The following is a 27,299-nucleotide window of genomic DNA, read 5'->3' on the forward strand; positions in this document are numbered from 1 at the left end:
AATCCGCAGCAAATGACTTCTGCCGTCCCTCACGCGGCTTGGTCGGGTGGCCTTAGTCTTTCTGATGGGAGAGTGCGCGAGGGTGGGGAGAGATGGGATCCGAAACTCACAGAGGTCTGCGTCCCAGATCAGCTCCAGAGATCACGATCCAGAGATGGGTGGGGACTTAGAAGTAGGATCTCAGGCAAGGGATCAGAGACTGGCACCAGAAATAGGTGCAGGGTCAAGGCCCCCCAGAGAGGCCAGAACAGAAGCAATAACGTAATAAGGCGCTTGGAAAGTGGGGGCGGAGGCCCGAGGCAGGAGGAACAACCGCGGCTCTAGGAAAGGAGCGGGGCGGAAAGTTCGGAATGCGCCAGTCCTTGGTCACCAGAAGTCACAAGAAATAGTACAAGAGCCCGGGCGAGGGTCTGAGAAGCCAAGGGGCGCGGCACGGGGGCCAGACGTCCCTGTCTGCGTCCTGGCGCCCCAGCTGTGCCATGCAGAACCAGATGTGCAGCCCAGATGTGCAGCCCCTGGAGCTTGAGCTCTGGGATTGATTGCTAGTCCCGGAGACTGGAGGGCTGGGGGGCATGAGTGACAGAACATTCCACTCCCCGGCGGGTCCTGGAGGTGCGGGTGTTCAGGGAGGACCCGGCTCTGCGCTCCAGGTTCTGACATCCTGTCAGTCCCCCCTTCTCCGCCCCCCCCCACCCTGACACACATCGCAGCGAGTCTCTGTCTCTTTGTTCTCGCCGTGTCTCTGACACTTTATCTCATTATCCGCCGGAGGGAGGCGGAGAGCCTGGGACCCCGCAGCCTAATTACAGCCGCGTTTGTCAGCGCAGGGGCGGGGGAGGTATCAGCGCCAGGAAAGGGAGGGGGCCCCCAGAAGGGTAGCTTCCTTCCCTGTACGGCCCCCCTACCACCACCACCACCGCGCAAGCCCAGTGGTGGGTGCACCACCACTGGGCTCTGGGCTGGAGAGGTGGATTTGCCCGTGGGGTGGGAGGGAGGAGGATGGGAGGGTGAAGTTAGCACGGCAGTGGGGAGAGGTGGTTAGGACTAGGCTCCTGGGTGCCTAGGCCCCCAACTACCCAAAGACGATGGCAGTGAAGTTTCCCACCCTAGCAGCACAGCAGACACCTAAGTTGGCTGCAGAAAGGGAGGCAATTGCTCTGAACGTGTATCTCTGTATGTGTTGTTCTCTTTCCTCCTTCACCATCTTTTCTGTCTTTCCTTGGCTATTTTCCTTGCCCCATTCTCTTCCTCTCCATCACAGTCAGAAACAGCCTCCTTGGGGGCTCCAACTTTATCTGGAGGGGACTGGACGTAGTCAGAGCAAGCAAGTCTATCAAAGCCTCAAACTTCGACAACTGACTTAACTTTATCCTGAACCAGGTTTAAAATACACCCGGCTCCCCTGACCTCTAAACACTATTCCAAGCCAACCACAACACAACTTGGAGCACTACCCAGGACTAGAGGAGCTGGGGCTGCTTTAGTGCTGTGGGTCTCTCTGTCCCTCTCCTCCTCCCACTACACTGTGTAGGGAGACAGAACTGGGGCCTTATCTGTGAGCTCTAGAGCTGTCCAGGAAGTGCTTCCGATGCCATCACTGGTCCCCAGGACCCTCCAGGTCCCACCCGTGAACACTACCCCTGCACTGGGCTTGCAAGTCTCTCTGTCTGACTGCCTGTCCCATGGTGAGTTCCTCCTTCCACCTCTGGATCCTCCCTCAATCAGTCTCTTGCTCAAAGCCTGTGTTGCCTCTCTCTGAAACCAGTTCAAAGCCCCAGGTGTGATGGTGTCCCCAGACCAGGGTGCGGCCATTGGGAGGAGTGCCGGATCAGAAAGCCCTCTGCTTCCTGACACTTCTCTGGCTCTGAGCTGGGAACTGCGGGAGGAAGAGATGAGTGGGGGTGGGGTGAGCCAGCTGAAGCGGGCCCGCAGGGCCGGGCTGGGCTGGGCTGGGCTGACCCCTCCCCAGTCGGGGGCGGGACCCCAGGAACACCGAGGGAGCAGAACCGCTGGGGAGCATCAGACGGTGGAGAGGCGCTATGGCGGGAACGAATCCCGGGGCCCGCTTCTACCGGCAGATCAAGAGACATCCCGCGGTGAGTTCTGTCCCCAGAGCCACTGTACTAACTCCTAACTCTCGCTTCCCTGGCGGCCCCTAAATCTCCCAGTACCCTTGCCCCTTGCCAGTTCCCCAGTGCTCCTGGTCTTTCTCCAGCGTGCCCTCAGTCTATCCCTGCAATATGCCCCGTGTCTCTTGAATCCACCTGGGACCCACTCGCTGTGGGACGAGGGAGACGAAGGCTGGAGATGTGGTGTGGGAGATTCCAGGTCCTCTCTCCCAGACAGGAGGGAGTGCCAGACCCGGGCTGGGGTGGGGGCGGGGGCGGGTGCTGGCAGAGAAGATTGTAAAGGGACTGCGGGGAGGGGGCTGACCCCTAAAATGCCCTCCGTCTTCCCCGCAGCTCATCCCGATGATCGGCTTCATTGCCCTGGGAATGGGCAGCGCCGCGCTGTACCTCCTGAGACTCGCCCTGCGCAGCCCCGACGTCTGGTAAAGGCCGGGTCTGGGACGCAAGCAGGGGGCCTGGGTGAAGCAAGGGTAGGGCAGGAATGCTAGGGCCTCTCAGGAACGGTGCCAGTGGGTGGTCTCATCAGGGATCCCCAGGCGGCGCATCTGCGTGTGCGCCGCGCGGCAACTCCAGGCTGGAGCCTGCTCCTGCCCCCAGGCGGCCCCGGCCTGCCCTCGCATTCGTCCGGCCGACCACTCACTCCTGGGGCCCCAGACTCGACCCGCTTCGGGCTGCGGAACCCGCATGGCTCCCGGCCCGGTTGCCATGGCGACGTGCTCAGCCGCCGGGCAGCCTTTGGGTACTTCCACCTCCCCACCTGAGTGCTGGGGGTGTGGCCGGGTGAACTGCTAGGGGAGCCTTTGGGGCTAGAGGGGAGCGGAGAGTCCCAGCCCCACCGAGGTCGGTGGGGGTGGGCCATGGGGGCTCTCCAGCCAGCGCCATGAGCACCACAGGGGTAGAATTGCAGGCGCATCACGAAACCCCAGCCCCTCAGGATTTCATTCCCAAGGCTCTGCTCTGGGGGGTGAACCTAGAGCGGCAAGGAACAGGTGGGAGGCCCTGGGCTGAGTTGTCAGTCTCTCACGTGGCCTGAGCTTTCCTGTTTCACTTGTCACTACCCCTGTCAGTCTCTGGGAAGTAGGCGCCCCCCCCCTCCCCCAGGATAGGACGGGGGTGTTGGGGGTGGGGCAGAGACTCTGTCACTTTAGGCTCCTGGGTCCTAGCTTTCAGAGAGGAAACCCTCACCTTCCCCCTCCTTCTCTGTAGCTGGGACAGAAAGAACAACCCAGAGCCCTGGAACCGCCTGAGCCCCAATGACCAATACAAGGTACCTCCTCCATCTGTTCATCTTGGTCCCAGGACCACCCTCCCAACCCCCAGGCCACGAAGGGATGTCTGGGGCACTCAGTGCCCCTTTCCCTCCTATAGTTTCTTGCAGTTTCCACTGACTATAAGAAGCTGAAGAAGGACCGGCCAGACTTCTAAGCTGGCTGGGGTGCCTGTGAGAAGTAAACCACCATCAGCCAGCCGACTCATTTCTTCCACTCTCTGCCCCCTGCCCCCAGGGCACCACTCTAGCCACCCTGTCCAGCTGCTGCTTACACAGGCTTGGTTCCCACAGGAGGGGAGACGGCTCCCCACCCCCTTCCCTTGCTCCCTCAGCGGAAGCGCTTCTGACCCTCCGCTGGAGCCTCTGACCCTCCGCTGGAGTCCCACGCGGGGGGGGGGGGGGGGGGGGGGGGAGTTAGGAGGGCAGGGCAGGCCGTGTGTTGACCCAAAAGGCTCCAACCAGCCCCTCTGCCCCCCTACCCGTGCTTTGCAGGGTGTGGCTCAGGCTACGTGTTGAGCGTGGCCAACGTGAGCCAAGAGCAAGCGAGGGCCTCTTGGTGCCAAGTGACGTGGCGGGCCCCACGTTAGCCCAGGCTCTGGGCGCCGGTGCAGGGGCGGTGCTGCTCTGGCTCGGCTGGGCTTGTCCCCTGCCACCCAGCCTGCCCTGGATGAGGCACCTTCGCCTGGGGAAGCACAGAGAGAGCTCCTCCCCATGCCTAAGCCCACTGCTTCCCCAGCCAACAGGCATCCCCTCCCCGCAGCCTTGCACCTGGGCCTCCCCCTGCCATCCTGCCCCTCCCTTGCTCCCCTCAGTCTCCTGGGATCAAACAGAAGCAGCCGTGGGCAAAATACAATTTCATTTAACAAATTGAATTTGCTGCGCCTGCTAATCACGTCTGGTGTCGGCTCTGATCAGAGACAGAAAAAGGAGGCTGCGGTGGGGGGTGGGGGGGGCGTTCCTTGTGGTGGTGGGAGGGAAGGGAGGAACACGTGGAGGGAGACAAGTCACTACCAGCCCAAGGGACCCCCTCCCACAGTAAAAGGACAGCTCAAGGCAGGTTAGCATTTTATTAGATAAAAACAGAAAGATGGGTGCCTACCCACCCTTTCCTCTGGCTCACAAGGGCAACTGGCCTCTCTTCAAGTAAAAGCAAGGAGTCTGTAACACTGAGATAATGGGAGAGCTCAGGGCAAAAAGCCCCAGGCCACCTCCTTCTAAGTTTAGTTGCAAAAAGAAATCTTCTCAGCTACAAAGTTCAGAGTATAGCTGAGTCTTTCCCTAAATAAGAGCCCTTCCCTCCTCCAGCAAAAAATGGAAAGATAGTCACGCTCCTCTCCATTGGTCCCAGTAGGCAGGACAATAAACTGCAGTCTGTGGGCCTCATTTCCTAAGGGCCCTCAGCGCTCATCAAAACCAGGCATGGGGAAGGCCCTGGCAAACTGCTCCACTCGTTGCCTGAGGTCGGCCAGCCGATGACTTGTTTCTGGGTCCTTGAGCAGGAAGGATTTGAAATCCTGGAGTTTGGCTAGAGGGGGGATAAGGAAAAAATCGGTCAGAACTCCAGAGAAGCCAGTTCGAACAGCCAGCGGGAGGGAAGGATAGCAAAAGGCTGGCTCGGCCAGGGTCGTGCCCACTCACCAGTCTTGCTCTTCACCTCCAAGCCAATGCTGACACCTTCATCTATGAAGTCCACAACTCTCCGAAAGTCATCCTCGCGGAACTGTCTAGAGGTCAAGGCTGGGGCCCCTGGGAGAGACACAGAAGAGGGTTAGCACGGTGCAAGCCCACCTGGTAGCCATCCTTCCTCCCTCAAAGCCCAGGTCTCACCGAGCCGCAGGCCCCCAGGTGTGATGGCACTTCGGTCTCCCGGACAGGTGTTCTTGTTGGCTGTGATGGAGACCAGTTCCAGCACCCGCTCAGCCCGAGCTCCATCCAGGCCCTTGGGCCGCAGATCCACGAGCACCAGGTGGTTGTCGGTGCCACCTGAGGGGAGGGACGGTCGGCAGGGGGAGGTGAGTTCTAGGCCTCTGTCTGAGGCTGCAGAGGCTCTCACCCACCCGCTGGCTCACCAGACACTAGCGAGTAGCCTCGCTCTAGCAGGGCATCAGCCATGGCCCGAGCATTCTTCAGGACCTGCAGGGCATACTCCCGGAACATGGGGGTGCAGGCCTGCAGGATGAGACAGGAACAGCTGGTACCCCAAGCGCCACCCCTCTGCCCTGCCCCCTTCAGCACAGTTGTGACTCCATTCTTGACCCCACCTGGGCACTTCCCTGCTGTCAGCTCCGATTCCCTCAGCATGGAGCAGGGTCTAAGGCCCCAGGCCCAATGCCCTCCCCCCAAGAGTCAGCTGCCCAACCTGCTTTAGGGCCACAGCCACTGCAGCAATGGCATGGTTGTGGGGCCCTCCCTGCAGGGATGGGAACACAGCGAAGTTGATTCGGTCCTCAAATGTGTAAGGGATCTCCCGGCCAGTCTTGGGATCCACAGCCCGCGTCCCCTTCCGGTAGAAGATGAGTCCTGACCTATGTGGGAATTAGGTGATCAGAATCGAAGCTGAGAAGAAAGGACAAGGGGTGGGGAAAGCAGAGGAAGCTGGCTGGCCTGGGCCCCCTGTGCTCTCAGAGTCTACCTCAGCTGAGCCGGTGTGCAGCTGAGCCCAGTGGTCAAGGGGAGCAGCCCTTCAGGCCCACTCCCAAATCCCCCAGCAGGGAACCGCCACTATGGGCAAGACAAGGAGAGTCATCACACACTGAGGAGTCTCTGGGGCTTCAGGTGGGAATGAACCTCTTTGGAATACAGCCCAGCCATGCCCTGGGAAAAGGGCGTGAAGGCAGGGAAAGACGAGGCCTGACCTCAAGGAAGTCTGACCTGGCTCCTCGCAGGGTCTTGTGAGTGGTGGTGGTGACAACATCCGCATGCTCGAAAGGTGAGGGGATCACCTTGGCTGCCACCAGGCCACTGATATGGGCCATGTCTGCTAGTAGGTGCGCCTTGACCTCATCACACACCTGGGCAGGTACAGAGACAGGCGTCAGCCTGGGGAGGGCCCACACAGGCCTCCCCCAGGCAGCCCCCCTTCCAGAAGCTCCCCACTGCCTCCCTGGGATGTGGCCAGCATGCCAGCCCTGCGCCAACCTCTCTCATTCGGGAGTAGTCGATGAGGCGTGCGTACGCACTGGTACCAGCTATGATGAGCCGCGGGCGGAAAAGTCGGGCTGTCAGTGCCAGCTGGTCATAGTCGATAAGGCCAGTTTTAGGCTGCGTGGACAAATGAAAAGCTGAAGCCCTGAGAAGGAAGCAGGGCAGCTCACTCTTCTCCTTGACCCTGGAGGCTGCCCAGAACTCCCACCCCTCCCCATCCCCAGGAGAGGGCCACCAGGGCCCAGTACTCACATTTAGCTTATAGGGCATGGACTCAAAGAAAATGGATGTGGCTGAGACCCGCTTGACATCAGACATGTAGCCATGAGTGAGACTGGGAGCAGATGAGAGAGATCAGAGAGCTTCAGAGACGAGTAACTCCCAGGCTTCACCACACCCTGCCTGCCCAGCTCCAGAGGACCCTGTCCCTGGAACGCTGCTCCAAGCAGGCACGACCCTCCCTGCTCGGTCCACTCTGTGCTGAGCACTGGTGACGGGGGTCTTCTCGTCCTCATCCACTGACGTGCACGGCAGGACACATGGAAGATGTTCAGTAACTCTTTCCCTATGCTCACCAAAGCCAACACCCATCCCATCCATACTCACTGGCCCCCGTCGGGCAAGTCTAGCCCCATGATTCGGTCATGAGGCTGCAGAAGGGCTGTGTAGGCGGCCAGATTAGCCGGAGAGCCCGAGTACGGCTGGACATTGACTCCCCACTGCGCAGGATCGAGGTCAAAGGCCTCCAAGGCTCGGCGCTGACACAGCAGCTCTATTTCATCCACTACCTCTGCTCCTCCATAGTATCTGCCACAAGATGGGGATGTATCAGGGCACACAGAAAGGGTCCTGGTATCCCCTGCAACCAGCGCTAAAGGGCTAGGAAGGCCGCTCCTCTACACATGCTGGGAGGGTACAGGCAGGTGTCCCCCACAGGGTGCACCATCCCTGAGGCTGCCTTCATCCCTCTGGCGCCAGCCCTCACCTCTTGCCAGGATAACCCTCCGAGTACTTGTTGCTGAGACAGGACCCCAAGGCCTCCAGCGCAGCTCGGCTGCAGAAGTTCTGGGGTGAGGGGGGATTGGGGGAGTTAATGTCAGAAGGTACTGAGCCCCTTTCCCTGGAGCCCCCCGCAGCCCTTCCCTGCCAGAGCCCCAGGCCGCAGGGAGGGAGCTGGGTTCTAGAGAAAGCTTTGTTTTTTCATTCAGTGTTCCTTGTCTGGCCTGAAGAAAGCATCCTGAGAAACCCGGCTGCTGGGATGGATGTCCCCTGCAAGGCCACCTGTCCACTCAAACCTGTACTTCCAGGTTCCTCTTCCCTCTTGGGAAGGGGAAGGGACCACACTAGATTGCAGGGGCCCTGGACAGTTCTGAAGGCTAATGTCCCCAACCCCTAATCCAGGCTGGCCCTGCCTTCTCTTCAGAGGACAGTAAGAAGAGGAGGAGATAAGGCCCAGCAGGAAGGCCTTGAGTCTGAAAGGGAAATCTGGAGAAAGAGCAGTATGATGACCTATTACTTCCTGCGCCCATTGTGGCCCATGCCGTGGTCCCTCTCCCCAAGCCCCACCTCTGAGGCAATGAGCTCCAGGCCACGACACTGCCTGTCCTTCTCCCTCTGCAGCAGCTTCCACATCTCAGGGTCACTGTCTGACAGACTCTCCTGGCCTGTCCAGCCCCTGGATGCTTCTCCAGTGTGGGTCTGGGCCACCTCACTGTGCTGGCACCGGACGGCCATCCTGACCAGCTGACCACATCTCTGCAGAGGCTAGGAGAGGAAAAACCAGAGTCAAAAAAAAAAAAACAAAAAAACAAAAACCACAATCATCCAAATAGTCTCCCAGCAACCCTCAGCCATGCTTATCAGGCTTTCTGGCTCGAAACCTAGCAGCCAGTGGTCCAGCAGCAGCCTTTTCCAATTCTTGCCACCCACACCTCTGCCTTCAAACGCCAGTTCCAGAGCCAAGGTTGAGTTCAATGTCCAGGGGGTGGTTCTGATTTGGTCCATTTACTTCACCTCAGAATTTCCCTCCAGCTTGACCCGTGAACCACTCTGCAAAGCCAGAGGGCAAAGTTTGTCCCCCAGAAGCCTATGCCTCTGGAACTCAGAGGCAGTCCACTAAGGTTCCAGAACCTCCCCAACCCACAGGAACAAAAAGTTCTTCCTGCAGGACCTCCATGGCAGTCAAGGGGCTGGAGGCTGAGTTGGCAAGGATTTAGGCAATAGGCTGCAGAGGTAGTTTCCAGAGCAAGAGAGGTTTAGCAGTCTCTGCGGGAAAGGTGGATGTGGGGAGCCTACTGGCAGGAAAGCCAAAACCCACACCCTGCCTTCTGTGCCCTCCATTCTTCCATGTCCTTCCAGCCCACAGAGTCAAGGGACTCCTAATGTAAGTAGTGGGGCCGGGTTGCATCATCTGCAAGGCTGGAAGCTGGCAGGAAAAGACTGGGCTCGCCGGTCCAGTCCAGGAACCCGCTTATTCAGCAGGGTCCACGGGGCATCTGGTGTGGTTCTCTCCCCTAATGCCACGTGAAATGGGTGATCGCAGGCCCTGGGGCGTCTGGTTGCCGGAATGGCGAGGGGCCCCAGATGCTCCGCGGGCATTGGGGTCGGAGTAGTTCTCAAGGATTCCCTAGTTGCAAGTCCGTTCCCCGAGGACCAAAACCACGTGCATGGAAAACCCAGGAGAACCCCAGAGTTTGTGAATGGGAACTGGGGTAGGAGGGGAGCTCGCTTTCTATTGGTCACCCAGTATCCGAAGCCCCGTTCTTACCCGAGTCGCCCAGAGCAAAGAAAAGGGCAGCATCGCAACCCGAGGTCGCAGGAGGTGCAGCCACCAACTCCAACAGGGTAAAGCAAAAAGTAGGAAGAAGATTGATCCGAGAGCGCGTGCGCGAGAACGGCCCGAGAAACCACCGGATTAAGGGGAAGGACCTACGCATGCGTGAGGCCGCCCCTTTATGGTCTGTTGGGAATTGTAGTTTTTTTGCCTCCTTTTTCCTCTTCAGTTCCCCGTCTGCAACCCATAGTCAGAGGCTCTTGCCTGAAAGAAAAGAGATCCAGTGCCGCACCACCTCCTCATTGTCCTCAAGCTGAGTGGGGGTATATCTCCGCCCCTTGTTCAAACAGCAGCCATTTATCGGGTGCCTCCTGAATACCTAGATTATTAGGCTCTTTGAAAATATAAAGATTCCTCTTCGAGGAATCTCTTTGAGGAGAGCCGCCGTGCCCTGGAAAGCTCCCTGGCTTGGAAGGATGAGATCTGAGTTCAAGTTCCACCTTTGGGACAAACTAGCAAATTAGCCTCTCTGGCCCTCAGTTTCCTCACTTGTAATCCAAAAACAACATATAGTGAGGATTGAGTGAGGCTCTGTATGTAAACATGCTCCCCAGAGCTCTGGAATGGATCACCGTCCCCTCATCCTCTGGCTACTCCATGATTATCTCCTTCGCCTGCGACATCCTGGAGCTGAGTGAGGCGCCCCCTCCTGTTGTTACATTTGTTGAATCTTGCTATCTGTTGACCTCCTGCCGCTCCAGCAGTCAGTGAACTCTCTTTTATCCCTGGGGCTCTAGATCCTCGGAACCAGACAGGATCTTCCTTTCAGCCTGACTTCGTCTGGACTCATCCTTTGGGAGAGGGAATCACTGACCCCTCTAGAAGTAGGTCCCCAAACCTCGGGATCAGAATTGGCTGGGAAATGTAATATAAATATATGAGTGGGAGACTTCTCTTCCCTGGTTCTAATTCAATGGATCTTAATGAGCAGACGTTTGCCCACTCATGGTGACAGTAAAACCTCTCCTCAGTGATTCTAATAAGCAGTGATTTTGAGAACCATCGTCTTACTTAACAAAATGACACATTCATTCATTCACTCATTCACTCATTCAACAGACATGTTGCACTCCTACTCTGTGCCAGACATGGCCTAGCCTTGGAGATACAAGAAGAGATCACTGACTGCTGGGACATCAAGAGGTGAACAGGTAACAAAATGCAACAAGTACAGTGATGGGCAGGGGCAACTCAGCTCCCAGAGGTCCAGATGTCCCAGGGGGAGGGCGGGGAGGAGGAGGAGAGGATGGCTGCAGAGGAGGCAGTTTGTGAGTCAGAGGAAGAGGAGAAGGACAGTCCGTCACAGAACATGTTGACATGCAAAGTCTCATTTAATCTCCAGGACATGCTATTTTATTATTGCCTTACGAGTGAGGAAACTGAGACCCGGATGGGCTAACTTGCTTATTCTGAACATTCCCACTTGGCTCTCCTACCAGGCCTCAGAAGTCCCTGCTTTGCTCTAACCTTCCCTCCCACTCAAACCTCAGGTGTTCTCAGGTTTTCCAGCAATAAGCCCTTGGTTAGGGTTCTCCTTCCTCCAGTCTCTGACCTAGAACCACCTCCCACCTCCCTCTTCCTTTCAACTTGAGTCTGTTATTCACCCATCCACCCACCCATCCCTCCATCCATCCATGATTTATTTTCCCCTCAGCGACTTCTTACTCCCAGGCACGTCTAGGTCAGACTCACCTCTGACTCAGTTTCCTGCTGGAACCAGGGGGCAATTCCCTGGAGAGTACTGCACTGTCTGAGCCGGTATTTTGGCCCAGGACTCAAAAAGAAGGAAGGCAGAAGACCAAGTGTCCAAGTGTCGAGGTGTGTTCTGTGCCTCAGCTTGTCCTACCCCCTCCCTCGCCCTAGTCAGGGGTCCCCAGGGGAGGGGGGCGGCTGAGCTCGAGAACTGCTAATGAAGCCGCAGCCAATTAACGCCCGGACCAGAGTTGGGGGCGGATAAAATTAGCAGCGGCGGCGGCAGGAGGGAGTTGGAGGCGGGGGTGGGGAGGGTGGGCAGCTGGCTGAAGGGGGCCTTGTTTGCAGGCGGCGAGCGGCGGCGACGCGGCCGGGCTCTCCAAACTCGCGCTCGTCCCTTCCCCCACCCCCTCGTCTCCGGCCTCCCTCCCTGTCTCAGCCGTCTGCAAACTCAGCGCCCACGAAATTAGGAAGGAAAAGGAAGATCGATGACTCCAGATGCCGCAAACACCGGTCCCCCTCCCCCCCACCTGCCACCTCCCTCCAGCCCCTCGGAGCTTAGCAGGTTGTCGGCGCTCTGCCTACGCTGTCCCCGCAGCTTCATCCCATTTCAAGGCCTTATACCTCCTCCCCCAGGTCATCTCCAACAGTCCAATGGTAGTCCCCTCTCAGGTCTCCTCCGCACTCGATCTGCTGCGGCTTCCCTGCGTCCACCTCGGGAGAAAATCCCCACCTCAGTCAGAGCTCCCACAGCAAGGGTCGCCCTCATCTCTCCCTAATCTGGTCTTGGATGACCTCCAAGGTGCTAGCTCCGTCAATATTTGCCTCAGTTTCCATGAGCCGCCGAGAGAGGAGTACCTGGCCAGGACGCTGCTCCCCCCATAAACCCACATCACCACCCCTTCCCTACAAAGGTCTCTCACACAGACACTATTGGATTTCACTTTATTTTGTTCCCTTTCCCGTCTGTTGGGGCGTAGAAAAAATATCACCAAGAGGAAGCAGCCGGAAAGGGGCAGGTGGAGCAGGACTGCAGGGATGGAAGGGAAGCGGGCAGAGGGCAGGGGCCCAGTCCATCGCCTAGGCCCAGGAGTTCTGCTTCCGCTACCCTAATTAGAGTTTCGGGGGGGAAAGGCGGACAGACATACCGCAGGCAGAAGGGTTTGGGGATAGGCCCCGCAATTTATAGGCCTCACAGTCTTTACGTGGGGACAGGGTGGAACAGGAGGACAAGCGCCTGGGGGTAAGAAAGGGTGTGATGAGGGTGCCAGGCCAGGCGTCATTAAAGATGAGGACAAAGGGAATGTCCAACCCAGCGCCCAGGGGCATGAGGGGGACCCACTGCAGACGTGAGGGACGCTGGGACCGCCTCCAAGCCCCATCTATTCTAGACCTGTGCTCTTGCACCTCCACTTTGAGAGGTGGTGCAGGGGCTTACCTCTCCCCCCAGCCCCCCACCCCTGCCTCGTGGGCACTCCCCGTAAGGAAAGGGTGGACCTATGGCGGGTGGCTGACTGTCCCCTGGAGGGCTGTTGCTTCGCCCTCAGAATGGAAGGGGTGGACGCGGCCACAGGAGCTGCGGGGCACAGGGAGGGGTCTCACTTAGGGAGGCCGGGGGTTTGGCGGGAAGCTTAGGGCCCGGGCGAGGGCGAGGCGCGCTACCCAAAGTAAGGGTGCTCACTCTGGAAGTTATAGTCTGGGCACACCTTCTGCACCAGTTTGTAGTCAAAGCTGAGGAAAGAGACGAAGATGCAGATGACTTTGAAGGGCTTGGCGCAGAGCCAGGCGGCCTGGCTCTGCGTGTGCTCGGTGAAGCACACCTGCGATGGGTCGTACAGGCACGGGCGGTGCTTGCGCGCGCGGTTTGTCTTCTCATACTCCACGTGGCAGTTGAAAGCGCGAGACTCTTTGGCCCCGGGCACTCCCAGCGCGCCCCCGAATGGGCCCGCCAGCGCGCCCCCGAGGGTACCCCCTAGCCCCGGTCCCGCGGCCGCTATCCCCAGCGGGGGCCCCAGCCCAGGGAGAACCCCTTCCAGGGCCAGCGTAGACTGCAGCGGGTGGGGGGCCGGCCCTGGCAGCCAGACGCCCCCGAACTCGACCCGCTTGGAGGGCGGCACAATACTGACGCTGAGGTTGCCCAGGCTAGACGAATTGTGGCGGAAGTACACGCTGAAGGTGCCGTTCACGTGGTCCACGATCTTGCCGGTCACCAGCAGCGAGAACTTGAGGGTGTGTACCCGGAAGTAGAAGTCCCCCCAGCCAAAGATCTTTTTGGCGCGGGCCGCTTTGATAGACGGCTTCCTCTTGGTGCGCGGCGCCGGCAGCGCCCCCGCCCGGGCCAGTGCCCCGGTGTGATTAGCTGGCCAGGCCCAGCTCCAGGCGCGGGCGGTGCCCAGGCCGTGGGAAGACCTGGGCACCGGGAGCTGTTGGCCAGGGGCGCCCCCTCTGGCCGCGGAGGGACGCAGCTCCAGGTACTGCGGCCTCCCGGACTCTGGTATCTGGGCATTCACAACCTGTGGGCAAAGGGAGAGCAGAAAAGAGAGACGCTGGGGTTGTCCTTGGCCATCTCAGGACCCTACCACCCCCTACCCGGCCAGCCCCCTTTCCCAGCCGCTGCGAGCCCAAAGGGAACTGGGCGGTCCACTGTCAGTGGTTCCGGGCCGTGTACTGGTGTAGGCCTGCAGCCCTTTCAACCTCTGTGCTCTTGGCCAAGTCACTGACCCGTTCTCAGTTCCCATATCTGTGAAATGACCTGAGAATCCTTGTGTTCCAGAGAACTCCAATGCGAGCTGAGGAAGGCAAAAAAGCCAAAGCCCTTGGGGCTGGATTAGGGAATGGAGCTGTGGACGCTAGCTGGGTCTCCCCTGGCCTGGAACCTGCTTGGTTCCAAGTAATGGTGGACCAGGAAGGAGCTGGACTCAGGAAGGCCAGGCCATGGAGGCTGTCAACATTCAGCATGAAGAAAGAAGTGAAGACCTCCCAACTTGACCTCTGCCAAGGCTTTAGTCTCTGCCCAGACCTCAGCCTCTACTCCTTTGTAGGAAGGGGCCCGGGAAACTGGCGGAGCAAGAGCCCTGGAGGGTCTCACTGTTGTGGGTTGAGGCTCGGGGGCTACACGGGCCCTCCTCTTGGACTCCGATACTCTTACTGTGGGGGAGGCCGCCTAGTGGCCCTTCCCTGGGCTTGGAGGGGGCTGGAGGACCGCCCCTGCCCGCCCTCACCCGTCTTCGCCCGTCTCAGGTGGCCGCTGATCTGGGAGACAGCGCGGGCGCGAGTACAAGATGGATCGAGAGGCGGGAGCGGCCGGGCCAGGCCCCGGCCATCAATTATCCGGGGCGGGTGGGGTGGGGGCTGGCCGGGAGGGAAGCAGACGTGTGAGAGCCGGAGGAGGAAGAAATATGGAGCCGCTGCTCCAGCGAGGGCAGCGGGAAGGAGAGCAGCCGGGAGTGTCAGAGTGTGTCAGTCAGACTGTTAGCTGTGGCCAGTTTGTGTGGCCCTTGCTGGGGAGGTTCAGATTGCTGGGAGGGAGTAGCGCGGGCATCAGCCTGGAGTGGTGGTGTGTCTGGCAGCCCTGGCATGGTTGTGTGTGACTGTGTACCTGGAATGATGGTGTGTGGGAGAGCATGTGTACGCATGCACACTCACACTCTGTCTCAACCTGTGGTTGTATGTGTGTGTGTGTGTGTGTGTGTGTGTCTGCCTGCCTGCCTGTATCAGTCTGAGGGGCCTGTGTGTGTGTGTGTGTGTGTGCTTGTGGTGCTGGCTGGTTGTTGTGTCAGTCTGTGGGGGCTATGTATATATGCCTGGATTGTGTATGTGCCTGGGTTGGCTGTGTGTGTCTGTGTGTTGATCTGAATGAGGCTGTCTATCAGTTTGTGGTGGTTCTGTCTGTGTGACTGGTGTGGTTGTGTGCCTGGGTTAGCTGTGTCCAGAGGTGTTACTTCTCCTGTGTGAGCTCCTATCACCCTCTGTCTATGAGTTAAGCTCTTTCTCAAGGGTGTGTGTCAGTATGTCCACAATAATAGAACAAGTGCGGTGTGTTCGGGGGGGGGGGTGCATCTGTGTGAGTTGTATATGAACGGTCCCTGGCGGGTTCCTCACTGGCCTGCAGGCTGAGCTTTGGGTAGGTAAAGAGGCCTGGCAGTATGGGTGCCCCCGGTGTTTGCACACACCCTGTGTACACAGCATGAGTCCACAAGGGACAGGAATGCCAGAGTCAAGCTGCTGGGCTAGAATCTCCACAGCCTGATCCCCATCCCCGCAGCACTGCGATCCTGGGTTATTAATGCTGCCGCCACCCGCTCGTCATACATATTTATCGCCCCCCTCATTCCTCCTCCCGTCCATCCCTCCTCCCAGCTCAGGTGAGGGGGGCGGGGGCGGCAAGAGTGATTGACTCAGACAGACAAGCTTGAGCTGGCAGCTAACACCGGGAGGGTGGACTGGAGAGAGACGGTGGGAAGGGTCCCAGGCCACACTGTTGAGGGGGCAAGGCAGACCTCCAAGGAGGTGGGCTTGGAGAGGGCAGGGCCTGAGCCTCAGGTCCGTCACTGGAGGAAGGGAGAGCATAAAGCTTCCAGGGAAGGTCAAGGAAGGGGGGAGTCATTTGAACTCTGACTCCTAATATCCTCACCCCTCTAGGCCCAACACTACCTTTCCAGGGGCATCCATCAGTCTCCGGTCACCTGCTCTTATGACCCTGAATACCTCCGAGACACCCCCTCCCAGTGCACCCCTGCAGCACTCATAGTCCTGCACCCAGCCCAGGACTTGTCAGAGGCCACTTCAGACCTGCGACCCCTCATAGGCAGGGGCTGGGAGAGGAAAGGAGGTTTGGCTGGGTGGTGAGGGGTGCTGGGGGTCCCCCCCTCCCCCATGGCCCGGTGATCCCAGACAAATTGCTGTCTGCACTTCTCTGATCCTGGCAAATCCCTGGGCTTTGGGCACCCACCCCCCCACCCGCTGCAGGAGACTGCCAAGATAAAAGGGAAGAGTTGGGGGGGGCGGCCAAAGCAACCTTGGGGGGAGCTCGGGCAGGGAGGGGGTGAGAGTCTGTGAGGAAACGAGCCGAGAAATGGGAACATGAAATAAAATAAAATCAAATCCTCCCTCTGGCTTCCTCGCTTGCACGCTCTCTCTCGCTCTCTCTCTCTCTCTCTCTCTCTCCCTCTTTCACTGTTTTTCCATCTCTCTCGGAGACTCTTCTCTGAGTCCCTCACTCTGTCTCGAATTTTCTCCTTCCGTGATTCTGTTTTGCTCCATTTCTGTCTGTCTCTCTGGGTTCTTTCCCTCTATCCTTCTGTCTCCATCTGTGGGTGCAGTGGGAGTGAAGGAAAGCAGGGTGATAAAGGAGCCCCTCTTTCCCCAGATCCATGGTGCTGTCCCTCCCCCTCCCTGACTGAGAGTGGGAGCAGGGTGTTGTCCGAGGAGGGTCCCCCTCGCTCCAGAGCTGGTTTAATTAAGCTAATTGGGCGCGGTGACATTTGCCGAGGGGAGAGGCTAGTCTGGCTGTTGACGCAGGGGCGGAGGTGCTTGGTGGCAGGCGGGGTGTGGGTGTGTGGGTGGGGGGCGCTCCTCACCGGGCGCCTCCAGGCCCATGCGGGGCGGGAGCCCAGCCAGGAGCGCTTTGCCCCTAAGGCAGTGAGCCCACGCAATGGAGGGGAGTTGAGGCTGCCTCTTGCTGCTGAACAAATTCCACTGTGTGTGTGTGTGGGGGGCTCTTTCGGGATGGGACTGGGGGGGAGGGGGGTGGTTCAGGCTGTGGGCCCCCCAGCCGCATTGCAGGGCGCACCTCCCCCAGGCCTCCAGACCAGTCCCTGGCTTTTTTCCGCCGGCATGGGTCAGGTGGCGCCGCTCAGGATTCCGGACCCAGGAAGGGAACGGCACCCTGTGGTTGGGGAAGGAACGGTGCTCCTCCAGGCCCGGGTTGGGGAAGGGCAGCGAATTGCGTATTAAGCCCTTGTACCTAGCAAGGGGTGGGGGTGGGGGCCACTGCAGACAGGGCGGGGTGGAATAGACAGGGTCCAGTTGGGAACCAGGGACAGAGATGGGGATAAGGACAGAGGTGGGTGGATAGGATAGGCTGGGGTGAGGGCTGGGATGGGGGGAATGGGGTTTGGGACTTGGCAGGCACAGGTATATATGGTGCAGAGATAAGGATGGAACAAGGATAGGCATGGAAACAGGGATGGAGAGGAGATCATACATGGTGGACAGACACTGGGCAGAGGCAGGGATGTAGACGGGGAATGAAGGCAGGTAAAGAATGGAATGGGAACCAAAATGGGGATGAAGGAGAACAGGGATGGTGGTTGAGGAATGGGCACTGGGGATGGCAAGCGGGGCCGAGATGGGGTAGGAACTGGAAGATGGGGATGGCGAGCAGATGGGGGCAGGAACGGAAATGGGGGATGGGGAATGGTTACTGGGCAGGAACAGGGGTGCTGAGGGATGAAAAGGCTCAGGAGATGAGGATGACAAATGTGAACGGGGACTGGAATGGGCAATGGGGGACAAGGAAGGACGGGGGACAGGGACGGAGACAGAGCTGAGGACAGGTATGGGGGACAAGTCAGAGGAAAAAGCAGAAGACGGGCAGGATTAGGTTATGGGAGGGGGCCAGGCAGGTAGAAGCGATGATTGCTCCTTCCAGACCCCACTATAGCGTGAGGGGGCGGGGACCGCTGATGGGGCGGGCTCTGCCCTTGGGCCGGGCACCCTCCCCCCTCAGCCCCGCCAGCCCCCCTGCTCCAGGCCTGCAGCGCAAGGCTCACCGTTATCTGAATTTTGATTTTATTTTATTTTATTTTATTTCCCTGCTTCCTAGAGCCGGCGCGGTCCCCCCGGGAACGGCTGCCCCCCGCCCCCCGCCCCGCGCCTCACTTTATTATTGCAATAAATGTGCCTATAAAGGCGCGGGCTCCGGGGCGCGGTGGTGGTGGTGGGGGGAGAGCCGCGGAGCGGGGATGTAATTTCCCGAAGCCGGAGCCGGAGGGGGAGTGGGCGGGGTGGAGGTGGAGGAGGGGCAGGAGAGGGAGAGGGGGAGACTCGCCAATTTCTAGCGCTCAAGGCAGCGCTCCCTGCTCCCCATTCCCAACCCTCAGCTCGCTTCGACCCCACAGGCCGCTACTCCCCGCTGCGCCCAGCGGTGCTTGAGCCCTGGGACCCCTACCCCATCACCCTGCCCTCTCTCTGTTACCCTGGCCCCTTCCGGGACCCCACCCACGTGGAGTTGCAGGGCTCTGTTCAAAGTTCCCCATCTCCTTGACAATGACTTCATCTCTTGAGCCCTGGGATGCCCCCTCCACTTACCTGGTCTCTATCAGCGTTTATGTCTCCCCTTCCCAGTGACCTCGCCTCTGACCCCAGTGACACTTCATTACCTTGTTTCTGCCTCCCAATTACTTCACCTCTTCCCCAGTCACCCAGTCCTGGATCTCCAGTTCCTCCCGCACCCTCAACCCCATGACCCTCTAAATTCTCCTTTCCAATGGTTACCTCTCTCATATGTGCAGGCTCTGGCCCAAGGGAGCTGTCACAGCGCCCCCCTTCTCCTGTGCCCCTGGCCCAGCTGCGTCCCCTGATTACCCCCAAATCCCCGTCCCCTGATTACCCCCAAATCCCCGACAAGGCTCTGGGCCCTCACCCAGGCTGCGCGTGCCTAAGTGGCCCAGGCAGAGATTAGGTGGGGGGCTGGAGAGGGGTATGAGGCAGGAGAGGGTGGCTAGAAGCAGGCCTAGGGCCTGCCAGCGCTGAGAGAGGCTCGCCTGGGCCTAATCCTTCCCTGAGGCAGGATAGAACTGGAAGGTCCCACAGGACCCCGCCCCTGCCCTCCCCTAGCTAATTAGTAATTAGTGATTAGTGATTAGTGACTATTGATTGCCTGCTGCTTCTCCCAGTAGGCAGCTGCTTTGGCAAGGGGTGGGAAGACAAGAGATAGATGGGGAGAGGAGTCAGAGACCTTATCAGAAAGATCCTGAAGAAGGTTTGGCCAAGAGGCCTCAGGCCCAGGGGCAGCAGAAGCCCAGGGTCAGAGTCAGAGTCCCAGGCCCGGAGGGGGAGGCAGGTGGCAGGGCAGGGTGTCGGGGGTGGGGGAGAGGCAGGGTTAGTGTTGGACAATTAGGGTTTTCCAAAGAGCTACCTTGTCATCTGTCCCCCACCAGCCCCTTACCGTGTCAATATACTCCCAGCCCCCGCACTGAGACAGCCCTGAGAGAGAGAGCAGCGCACGCGTGTGCACGCGCGCGCACACACACACACACAAGCCACACTCAGGTACATGAACACATCCTGAGGCTCACAACCCCACACCCACACTCAAAGGCACTCAAAACCACAAGCACACATTCACAAAGCCCGGAGAGTTACCTCCAGGCAACACATGCACCTCAGCACACAGATGCACTTGGAGACCCACCTTGGGCTATGCACCTATGCCCACACTGTACCCACAAGTGCACACAAGCACACAGATAGGTACCTGGACACACAAACACTTCTCTACACACACTCTGCCATGCAATTACACGTACATACACACCCACAGTCCTTCCGTGTGTGTAAACACTGATTCTCACATGCACACAAACTGGACTAAAAGACAGATACACTCGCCCCCACTGCCTCCAACACGGAGGCCCACAGCTGCAGCTCTGAGCTAGATCCCCATCATTCACATCCTTATGCTTACTCTCCTTCAAGTCTCTACCAGATGTTTCATTCCCCTTCAGGGGGCAAAGGAAATTAAACCAGATCTGTCCACAGGGGAGTTTATTTGATGGGGAGAGTGGAGAGGAGAGTGGGGAGGAAGTACAAAGGAGGGGCAGGGGACTGGGATCCTTACCTCCATTCCCCCCAGGCCTTCACATACACAGCTGGCTTGGGGGGCCCAGGGCCCCTCCTGTAGTAGTCTAAGGGCAGGGCTGGGAAGCCAGAGCAAAGGGAATTCCTGCCAGGGGAAGCAGTCTTTGTGGAGGGGACCCCTCTTCCCATATTCCAGCCCCTCAAGGTCACCAGGCACGTTTGGGAGAATCAGGAAGCTCAATCACCAGCTCCTCTAGGACAGTGCCTACCCTGCTGGAGTTGCTGAGTTTGATTTGGCTGAGCAGGTGGGGCCCAAGTGTTGGCAGGGGAAAGGCAGGGGGACTATACCCCTTCCAGATTCCACAGGGTTTAGGGACTGGGGTGCAAGAAGTAGGGGTTTAGGAAGCTACCTGCCTACCCCCAAGCTAGGTAAGTCACAGTTAGGGTGCAGGAAACAGAAAAGTCACAGGCAAGGAGACTGGGTCCAGGGCCTATGCCCCCACTGTGGGGCACAGAGAGGGCACTGTGAAGCAGGCTGTTGTACTCACCCCTTCAAAGCCAACACCACACGCCACAGTAGCTTACACACACACTCTGGACCTCAGCACTCGACACCCAAGCCTGGGTGCCCCCGACACATGCACGTACACAAGTGCACATGCTGACCCCTGCACTCCACACCAGCACATATGAGTACACCGTGTTCAGGAGTTGAAGCCTTTAAGTTGGGAGGGAGGCAGATCAAATCTGGGCCTCCTCAGCTTCGGTCCTCGCCCCAGAGCCTCGGGAAAGAGGCAGCCGTGGGATGTGGAAGCCAGAAGAGCACAGGAAGAGAGACTCCCCTTCCAGACAGCCCCCACCCTCATCAGCTGGGCGCGATAGAGGGGTGTGTCTGTGAGGTTTGTGCAGGGGAGAAGGTGTCTCCGCGGGAAATGTGATGAGAGATTGTAGCCAAGTTCGGCCGAATCTGTGTGCGCGCGTGTGTCGGGTCGTGTATGCTCACCTGGCATTGTGACAAGTGCAGAGAAGAGAGATGGGAAGGCGAGGTGGAGGGGTGGAAGGACAGACAGCGAGGAAGGCGAGCGACGTTGGCGCGGAAAGACGGCAAGGCTGACACCCTGCTGGCTTGTCTGTCTGTCTCGCACTCCCGCTCAGTCTGGCGCACTCGCGGGTCGGGCTTCGTCCCCTCCCCCGCCAAGCAGGGAGTCAGATCCAAGTCGGGCCTCCACCCTGGCACCCACCCCCAACCCTCAGCCAACTTAGGCCCGGAGGTCCTAGGTCGGGGAGTCTGTCTGTCCGCATCCCCCACGCCGCGCAAAGTTGGGACGCTCCGCGCTAGGGGCGGGGCGGGCGCACGGAGCCCCTCGCACTCTGGGACCTTTGCGTCCCGGACCCCCGCGCTCCCGCTCCAGCCCGGCTTGCCCTTACCTTCCTCAGGAGCCACGGACCAAAGAGCAAGAGAAGCCATTCCGGGAGCAGCCGCATCTTCCCGGGCGGCTGAGCGGGGCGAGCGGGACGGGTCCCGGGCAGGCCGGAGCCGGGCCTGGGGGCGAGGGACCCTGGGCTGGCGCGCCGTGGGGTGGCTGCCGGAGCGGCGGGAGCAGGCGGCGCGGCCCGCGCGGACTGAGCGAGAGGAACCGATCTCGGCGCTGGGGGCGGGGCGCGGGCGGGGGAGAAAGTTGGGTCGGACTCCGGCGGGCGGGCGGGGGGGCGGGGCTCCGCGTCGCTCCAATCCCCGCCGCACCCCGCGCGCCCCCTCCCGCCCAGCTGGGGGCACCGAAGGTGACTTTCACCCCGACACGCCCCGGACACGCCCCCGGCCCAGGTGCGAAGCGCAGAGGGCTTCGGGGCCTAGGGGTCGTGCACCCGAGGGGCTAGGTCTGTGCCCTGATGAGGAATGGGGCAGGGTGTGGGGCCCGAGGCTCCGGGACCGTGTCCTCGAAGGGGTGCACGGCGGAGCTGGAGCCCTGAGAGGCTCAGCGACCCCACAAGACCAGGGTCCCTCGGCGCTCCGGGCCCCTTCTAGGCTCCAGGCTAAGGTGGGTCCGGGGCAGGAGTAGGGCAGGGGCCTCGGTGAGGGCGGGCGGGGCCTCAGGCGGCTGCGGCCGCGCGGCGCTGACGGGGATGGATGGGCGCCCCGCGGCTCATTCGGCCCGGAGATGAGAATCATTGATCACGGACGGAAACCCCATCACGTCTGTCAATAGGGCTGACAAACGGCGCCCGCTGCCCCCACCTTCGCCACCATGGCACCTCCAAGGGCTCCGGACCCCTCTGCTGGACCGGCCGTTCACTTTTGCCCCTCACCCCCCACCGCTGACCCCCACGCGTCCCAGAGAGTCCCTGCGGGGGGTGGGGTGGGGCCCTCAGCCCCCTCAGCGCCGCCTGCCCAGCCTCCTGGTGCAGTCTCTATCCCTTCCCTTCCACCGTCCCTTCTTTCACCATCAGCTCCTCTCGGTCCTTGTCCCTTTCCTTTTCCGCCTCTGCCCTTGTCTCTGTCCCCAGCCCCAGCCTTGTCTCTGTCCCTATCCTCTTGGCTGTTTCTTCACCAGCTTGGCTCCCTCCTCCCCCTAGTCTCGCTCTCTTCCCTGCCCGGGGAGTCTTCAGCTGTCAGCTGTTGCTATGCACTGAGGCTGTGGCTGAGGTTGTGGTATGACCGACACCTAGACAGTGAGAGATGGGGACAAGCAAAGAGATAGAGAGACAGACGCATATCGTGAGACACCAACACCCCCCCCCCCCCAGGCATGCACGCTGATGCATTCACAGGGACAGGTCACACCACAGAGGTGAGCGCTCAGGCGGAGTGAGACGTGGTCCTGCAGAGCCCAGCACAAACACACAGGCAGGTGCACACCTAGAGAGGCACACTGATGCACACAGATGGACACACTCAATTCACACACACACACAGGAGCACACACACACACACACACAGAGGTGCACACTCACGGCAAAGACGCACACTCGAGCACGCCCAGCCAGGTACTTGGACCCCAGCCCCCTTCCTCGCCTTGGCAGGGAGGCAACCCCCCTACAGACAGAGACGGACACACACTCAGGTATACGCTGGCCTTGGCAGTCCAAAAGGCAAGCCCGGCCACATACAAAGAGAGACTCAGATACAAAGATGTGACAGACAGCGGGAAAGGATCAGCGATGCTGAGAAAATGAGGCAGACACGGAGACACCCATAGAGAGAAGCCAGGAGGCGGGGACCTGGGTGCAGATGGGGTCGAGAGGAGAGACGCCGGAAGGGGCAGGAATGGCCAGGCCTAAAGCCCCAAGCTCCAACCAGAATCCCGAGCCTAGGTGCCAAGCCCAGGGGCTGCTGTGAGGGAGTGGACGGGGCCAGTGGATACTCCTGGGCCTAGGGCACCCAGCTCATCACTAGAATCTTGATCTTCTGGAGTCCTGACCCACGTCATCTCTTCACCTTTTTGCTAGTCTTAGGTCACCTCCTTCTGTCTCCAGCTACATACACACACACCATTCCTGTTTCTGGGTCTTTGCCTCTGCCCTTGCATCTCTCCATCTGTATCTCTGTCTCTTATTTTGTCTGTATCACCCTCAGCCCCTGTCTGTTCTCCACCTCTGTCTCAGGCCCATTGTCCTCGCCAGGTCAGGAGTTCGAGGACTGCCTCCTGGTAGACCCTTTCCTGGCGGGTCCTGATGGGCAGAGGGAGGAAGGTGACAGGAGGGGTGTGTGTTCCAAGCCGCAGCTGGGGGCCCCTCTCGCTCTGCCCGGGATCTTGAGGCGACAGGTAGAGAATCAGTGGCTCCCCGGGGGCGCCAGATGCACGGCTGGCAGAGGGAGGGAGCGAGGGGGTGGGGCTGGTGGTGGTGGGGAGCAAGCTGGCGCTGGGGGAGGGAGGGAGCTGGCTGGCGGAGGGTGGAGGGGGTGTGGCAGAATAGCCCGAGGGAAGGAAGTGAGAGGCTAGGCTGGGGTCCGCCTGCAGGTGCATAATTAGCATCGGGGAGGGGGCTGTGCTGGGCTTAGGGGTGAGCGGCGCTGCAGGAGTGCGTGCGCCACCTGGTGGACAGATGAGGCCACAAACCTTCCCAAGAAGCAGTGGAGGATGCCTCTTCCCCAGCAGGGTGGCTCTGCCCTGGGGCTCCGGGGGTGCCCCAGACAGAGCACGATCTGAGAACTGACTTGGAGGCTGAGGCCGAGTTGGGATCTCGGGGCTAAGAGGGAAGGGGAGGGTTCTTGTTTCTAGAGGTGCCTAGACTCAGAGCTTCCTCAAGAAAGGAATAAACTGAGGAAGTTGAGGCAAGGAGGGAGGCAGAAAGCATTGCAGTGGCCTCCTTTGGGAGAGGGGTAAGGGTTCTTTGGGTGTTTGCAGATGCCCTCCCTGAGCTCACATTTGCTTTTAAGGGGAGACCGGTGCTCCAACTCTCTCTCAGTCTTGGACAGTGTAAAGCTGTGTGACTTTCTGCAAGAGGTTCTCCTCTGGGTGAGGGTCGAGACAGACCTGGGACCCCTTTGATTGTGGCAGTCCTTACCTTTAACCCCTGGGATGGCTAAAATGATTGGTGAGCTGGATCTGTTGGTGGCCAGTGGGGCCTGGCAAACTGGTCTTCCTAGCTCTCCTTCAGTCTAGGGTGCCCCCCTCCCTCCTTCTCCTGAATCTAGAGTTCTACTCTTGGCATCTGATTAATTAGTCTCCATGAGGATGTTAGTGCTTCAAGAGCAAACTCGGACGGAGAGAGCTGTATGGGAACACCCCGAAGGACTGATTAGAAAGTGTTTCACAACCCCAGTGTGTTCAGTTCTTATGGTGGGATTTCTCACTGTGGGAGATTGTTTTTTGGGGAGGGCTGGTGGTGATGTCCCACAAGTGACAATGGAGAGAAACAGATTTTGGAGTTACTGTCCTAGAGCCAGAGACGATATGCGATCCAGAAAGGTGAAGTCACTGGCTCAAGGTCACACAGCCAGGAGAAGCTGGTCTTCCTCGTCAAGTCCAGTGCCACCCCCTCCCCCCCACCCCCAGCAGCCAGATGGAGAGGGAGGGAGCTCAGGGAGAACGGCACTGAAGACTAGACTCCCCAGCCCACCTCTAGCTCAGGGCAGGCCTCCCTCTGGAGGCTGAGGCAGGCAAGCACAGCCCAGCTTCCAGAGTCTCACACTCACAGGTAGACACAAGTGGCATTTTTTTCTTTTTTTTTTTTTACAATTTTATTTATAACAATATCTGTGTTATTTAGTTGTAAAGGAATTCAGCAAAAATTATTAAAACGTTCATGTCCCCAAAGCGGGGCTGCCCGCTTGCCCTTTCTGGTTGTGCCCCACCTTCTCCTCATCCCCAGGGGAGGGTGGGGGAGGCCGGGGGACCGGTTACCAAAGAAAGTCTCCAGCCCTGGGAGCCATGGTGGGGGCAATGGAGAGGGGGAGGGCCTGTCTGGGGGGGGGTATTGAGCACGGCCATCTCAGAGGTGCCCCAGAGTGGGGGCTGGTGCATGGAACCGCCTCCCCCAGGAAGAACTAAAAGATTCCATCCTTTCCTTGCTGCCTCAGCCAGAGCCAAGTCTTTCAGACAGGGGCAGCAAAGGACTCTTCCCTCCCCAGAATAAGCCCTGGGGAGCTGGGAGGGATGAGAGTGGGGTGGGGAGAGAAGGGGGAGAGCCTTGACAAAGTGTCTCGTACAGGGAGGGGAAAGGCAGCACCACCAGCTCTCCCAGTGGAGGTGCATTTTGGTGGAAGGTGGGAGGCAGATACCTGTGAGCCACAGGAGCTCCCAGAGCCCTCCCTGCCCCCCTCCCCGAAGGCAGCATGAGGGGGTTGCTGAGGAGCAGGCAGGAAGGAGGAGAACGGAAAGAGATAATACTGTGCTCGCTTGCTCACTTGCTCACTCACATATAAAAAGTAATTCCTTCATTTTTACATTTATACACCCCGGCAGGGCCGGGAAAGGGCTAGCTGGGCAGGAGGGGGCTCATCAAAGGACTTCTCTGGCTGGGGGCAGGAGGCTCTCTGGGGTGAGTCCAGTGGTCAGGGCCCTATGCCAAGGGGTCCCCTATCTCATCCTCAGGGCCCCGGCCCAGGAGTTCTCGCTTCTCGTCCGTGCTGGCCAGGGAGTGGCGGCTGCCATGGCCACCCATGTAGAGCGTGGCGTACACGGGGTTGGTGAAGTTGGTGGGCTGCAAGGTGACAGTTCAAGTGGGGCTCAGGATGGGGTCGTTGGCCCGGATGCCCAGCCCCCCACCTCCATTCCATCATCCAACCCAGTGCCCTTCATCACCCCACCCTCACACAGCCTCCTCCTCTGTCCTCCAGGCCCACCTTGTCAGGGTCCAGTGCAAAGTCAGCATCCAGTAAGCCCCCTACATCATCAGGCTCCCCGCCTTCATACATCTTATAGGTGGGGTTCCCGATCTCCACATTCATGGCCCCGTTGGTCATCCGCTGGTGCTGGAAGCCCTTAGCCCTGGGGGAAACAGGATTTTAGGGTGCAGGGATTCTAGGAGGGCAAGGCTAGGATGGTAAACTAACAGAATTTTCCAGAATTCTCCATAACTCACCCTCGGACTCGCCGCTTATACCAGAATACCACTCCAGCTACCAGAAGCATCAGAAGCAGCAACAGCAGAGGGATTAGGATAGAGGCCATATCTGGAAGGGAGGAGGTGGGAAATGGAATCAGAGAGGTTCTGGGAAAACGAGAGACCAAAATCTCCCTGCTCCAGAGCCCTGAAGCTCTGTCTTCCCATTCCCCACCACCTACGTCCAGGTTGCTGTTGGCTGACCACCTGCTCCTCACACCGGGGTCCTGCCATGTGGGGCGGGCACCTGTAGACAGGAGGGGCAGACCTGAGCAGGCGGGACCTCCACAGCCATGGTTGCCAGGGAACTGGGAGGGGCCACAGGGTCCCAGTGTCCCTACACAGCTGTGGGGAGGGGGCGGGGATGATCGAGGTCTCAGGAAGGCTCAGGTCCCACTCACTGGCACTCAGGCATCATTTTGCTGTTCATGGTGCAGGAACCACCGTTGCTGCAGTGGCCGACGCAGGTCAGACAGCTGGGGGCCACACGGCCATCAGAGCAGCTGCAGGAAGGAGTGACAGGCTGGGTGGGCTTGGTGGGGGGCTGGGCTGGGGGTGGGGTGGCTGAGGCGCTGAGGAAGGGGCGGGGCGGGGGCGGAGCTGTGGGGCAGGCCCCACTCACTTGCAGGTGACGTCCCCAGTCTGCTTGTTGACCACGCAGGCTCCCTCAAGGCAGCGGCTGCACTTGTTTACCTCACACCTAGGGCCCTCAAAGTAGGCAGTGCAGCGGCACTGCCGGGAGCCATCAGCGGCCATCTGGCATGTGCCGAAGTTCTCACAGTAGCCGGAGCACTGCCCTGGGGTTGGGGGGCAGGAAAGGAGCTGCCTCAAGCCCCACCCTCAGGAGGCTCCTCCACAGGCTGTGGGGGGAGGCGGCTGGACA

At 59.5% G+C, this 27,299-nt stretch overlaps 4 protein-coding genes across 4 annotated transcripts in view; 1 reads left to right on the forward strand and 3 right to left on the reverse strand.

The window, feature by feature from the left end:
• Positions 1-1,922: 1,922 nt before the first annotated feature.
• On the forward strand, positions 1,923-4,271 carry NDUFA4L2 (NDUFA4 mitochondrial complex associated like 2). Its single transcript, XM_047742339.1, has 4 exons — positions 1,923-2,096; positions 2,463-2,551; positions 3,336-3,396; positions 3,498-4,271. The coding sequence occupies exons 1-4, from the start codon at positions 2,040-2,042 to the stop codon at positions 3,552-3,554; spliced, it is 264 nt and encodes an 87-aa protein (XP_047598295.1). The 5' UTR covers positions 1,923-2,039; the 3' UTR covers positions 3,555-4,271.
• Positions 4,272-4,452: 181 nt separating this feature from the next.
• SHMT2 (serine hydroxymethyltransferase 2) lies at positions 4,453-9,442 on the reverse strand. Its single transcript, XM_047742337.1, has 12 exons — positions 9,311-9,442; positions 8,110-8,307; positions 7,529-7,608; positions 7,150-7,350; positions 6,796-6,877; positions 6,538-6,660; positions 6,271-6,410; positions 5,759-5,924; positions 5,469-5,568; positions 5,227-5,382; positions 5,038-5,145; positions 4,453-4,924 (listed from the first exon to the last, which is right to left on the reverse strand). The coding sequence occupies exons 1-12, from the start codon at positions 9,341-9,343 to the stop codon at positions 4,797-4,799; spliced, it is 1,515 nt and encodes a 504-aa protein (XP_047598293.1). The 5' UTR covers positions 9,344-9,442; the 3' UTR covers positions 4,453-4,796.
• A 2,554-nt stretch (positions 9,443-11,996) lies between these two features.
• Positions 11,997-21,513, reverse strand: NXPH4 (neurexophilin 4). The gene is made up of 2 exons (XM_047742338.1): positions 21,299-21,513; positions 11,997-13,581 (listed from the first exon to the last, which is right to left on the reverse strand). Exons 1-2 carry the CDS (start codon positions 21,353-21,355, stop codon positions 12,727-12,729), a joined length of 912 nt encoding a protein of 303 aa, XP_047598294.1. The 5' UTR covers positions 21,356-21,513; the 3' UTR covers positions 11,997-12,726.
• Positions 21,514-25,037: 3,524 nt separating this feature from the next.
• Positions 25,038-27,299, reverse strand: part of LRP1 (LDL receptor related protein 1) — an 80,149-nt gene continuing 77,887 nt past the window's right edge. Inside the window, exons 84-89 of the mRNA XM_047740281.1 lie at positions 27,039-27,213; positions 26,818-26,919; positions 26,599-26,663; positions 26,396-26,486; positions 26,157-26,301; positions 25,038-26,014 (exon numbers count right to left, since the gene is read on the reverse strand). Coding sequence (XP_047596237.1) covers positions 25,874-26,014; positions 26,157-26,301; positions 26,396-26,486; positions 26,599-26,663; positions 26,818-26,919; positions 27,039-27,213 — 719 coding nt within the window. The 3' untranslated portion in view covers positions 25,038-25,873. The remainder of the gene's footprint in view (positions 26,015-26,156; positions 26,302-26,395; positions 26,487-26,598; positions 26,664-26,817; positions 26,920-27,038; positions 27,214-27,299) is intronic.

The sequence above is a fragment of the Lutra lutra genome, chromosome 8 (genome assembly GCF_902655055.1).
Source record: "Lutra lutra chromosome 8, mLutLut1.2, whole genome shotgun sequence".
Classification (NCBI taxonomy): Eukaryota; Metazoa; Chordata; class Mammalia; order Carnivora; family Mustelidae; genus Lutra; species Lutra lutra.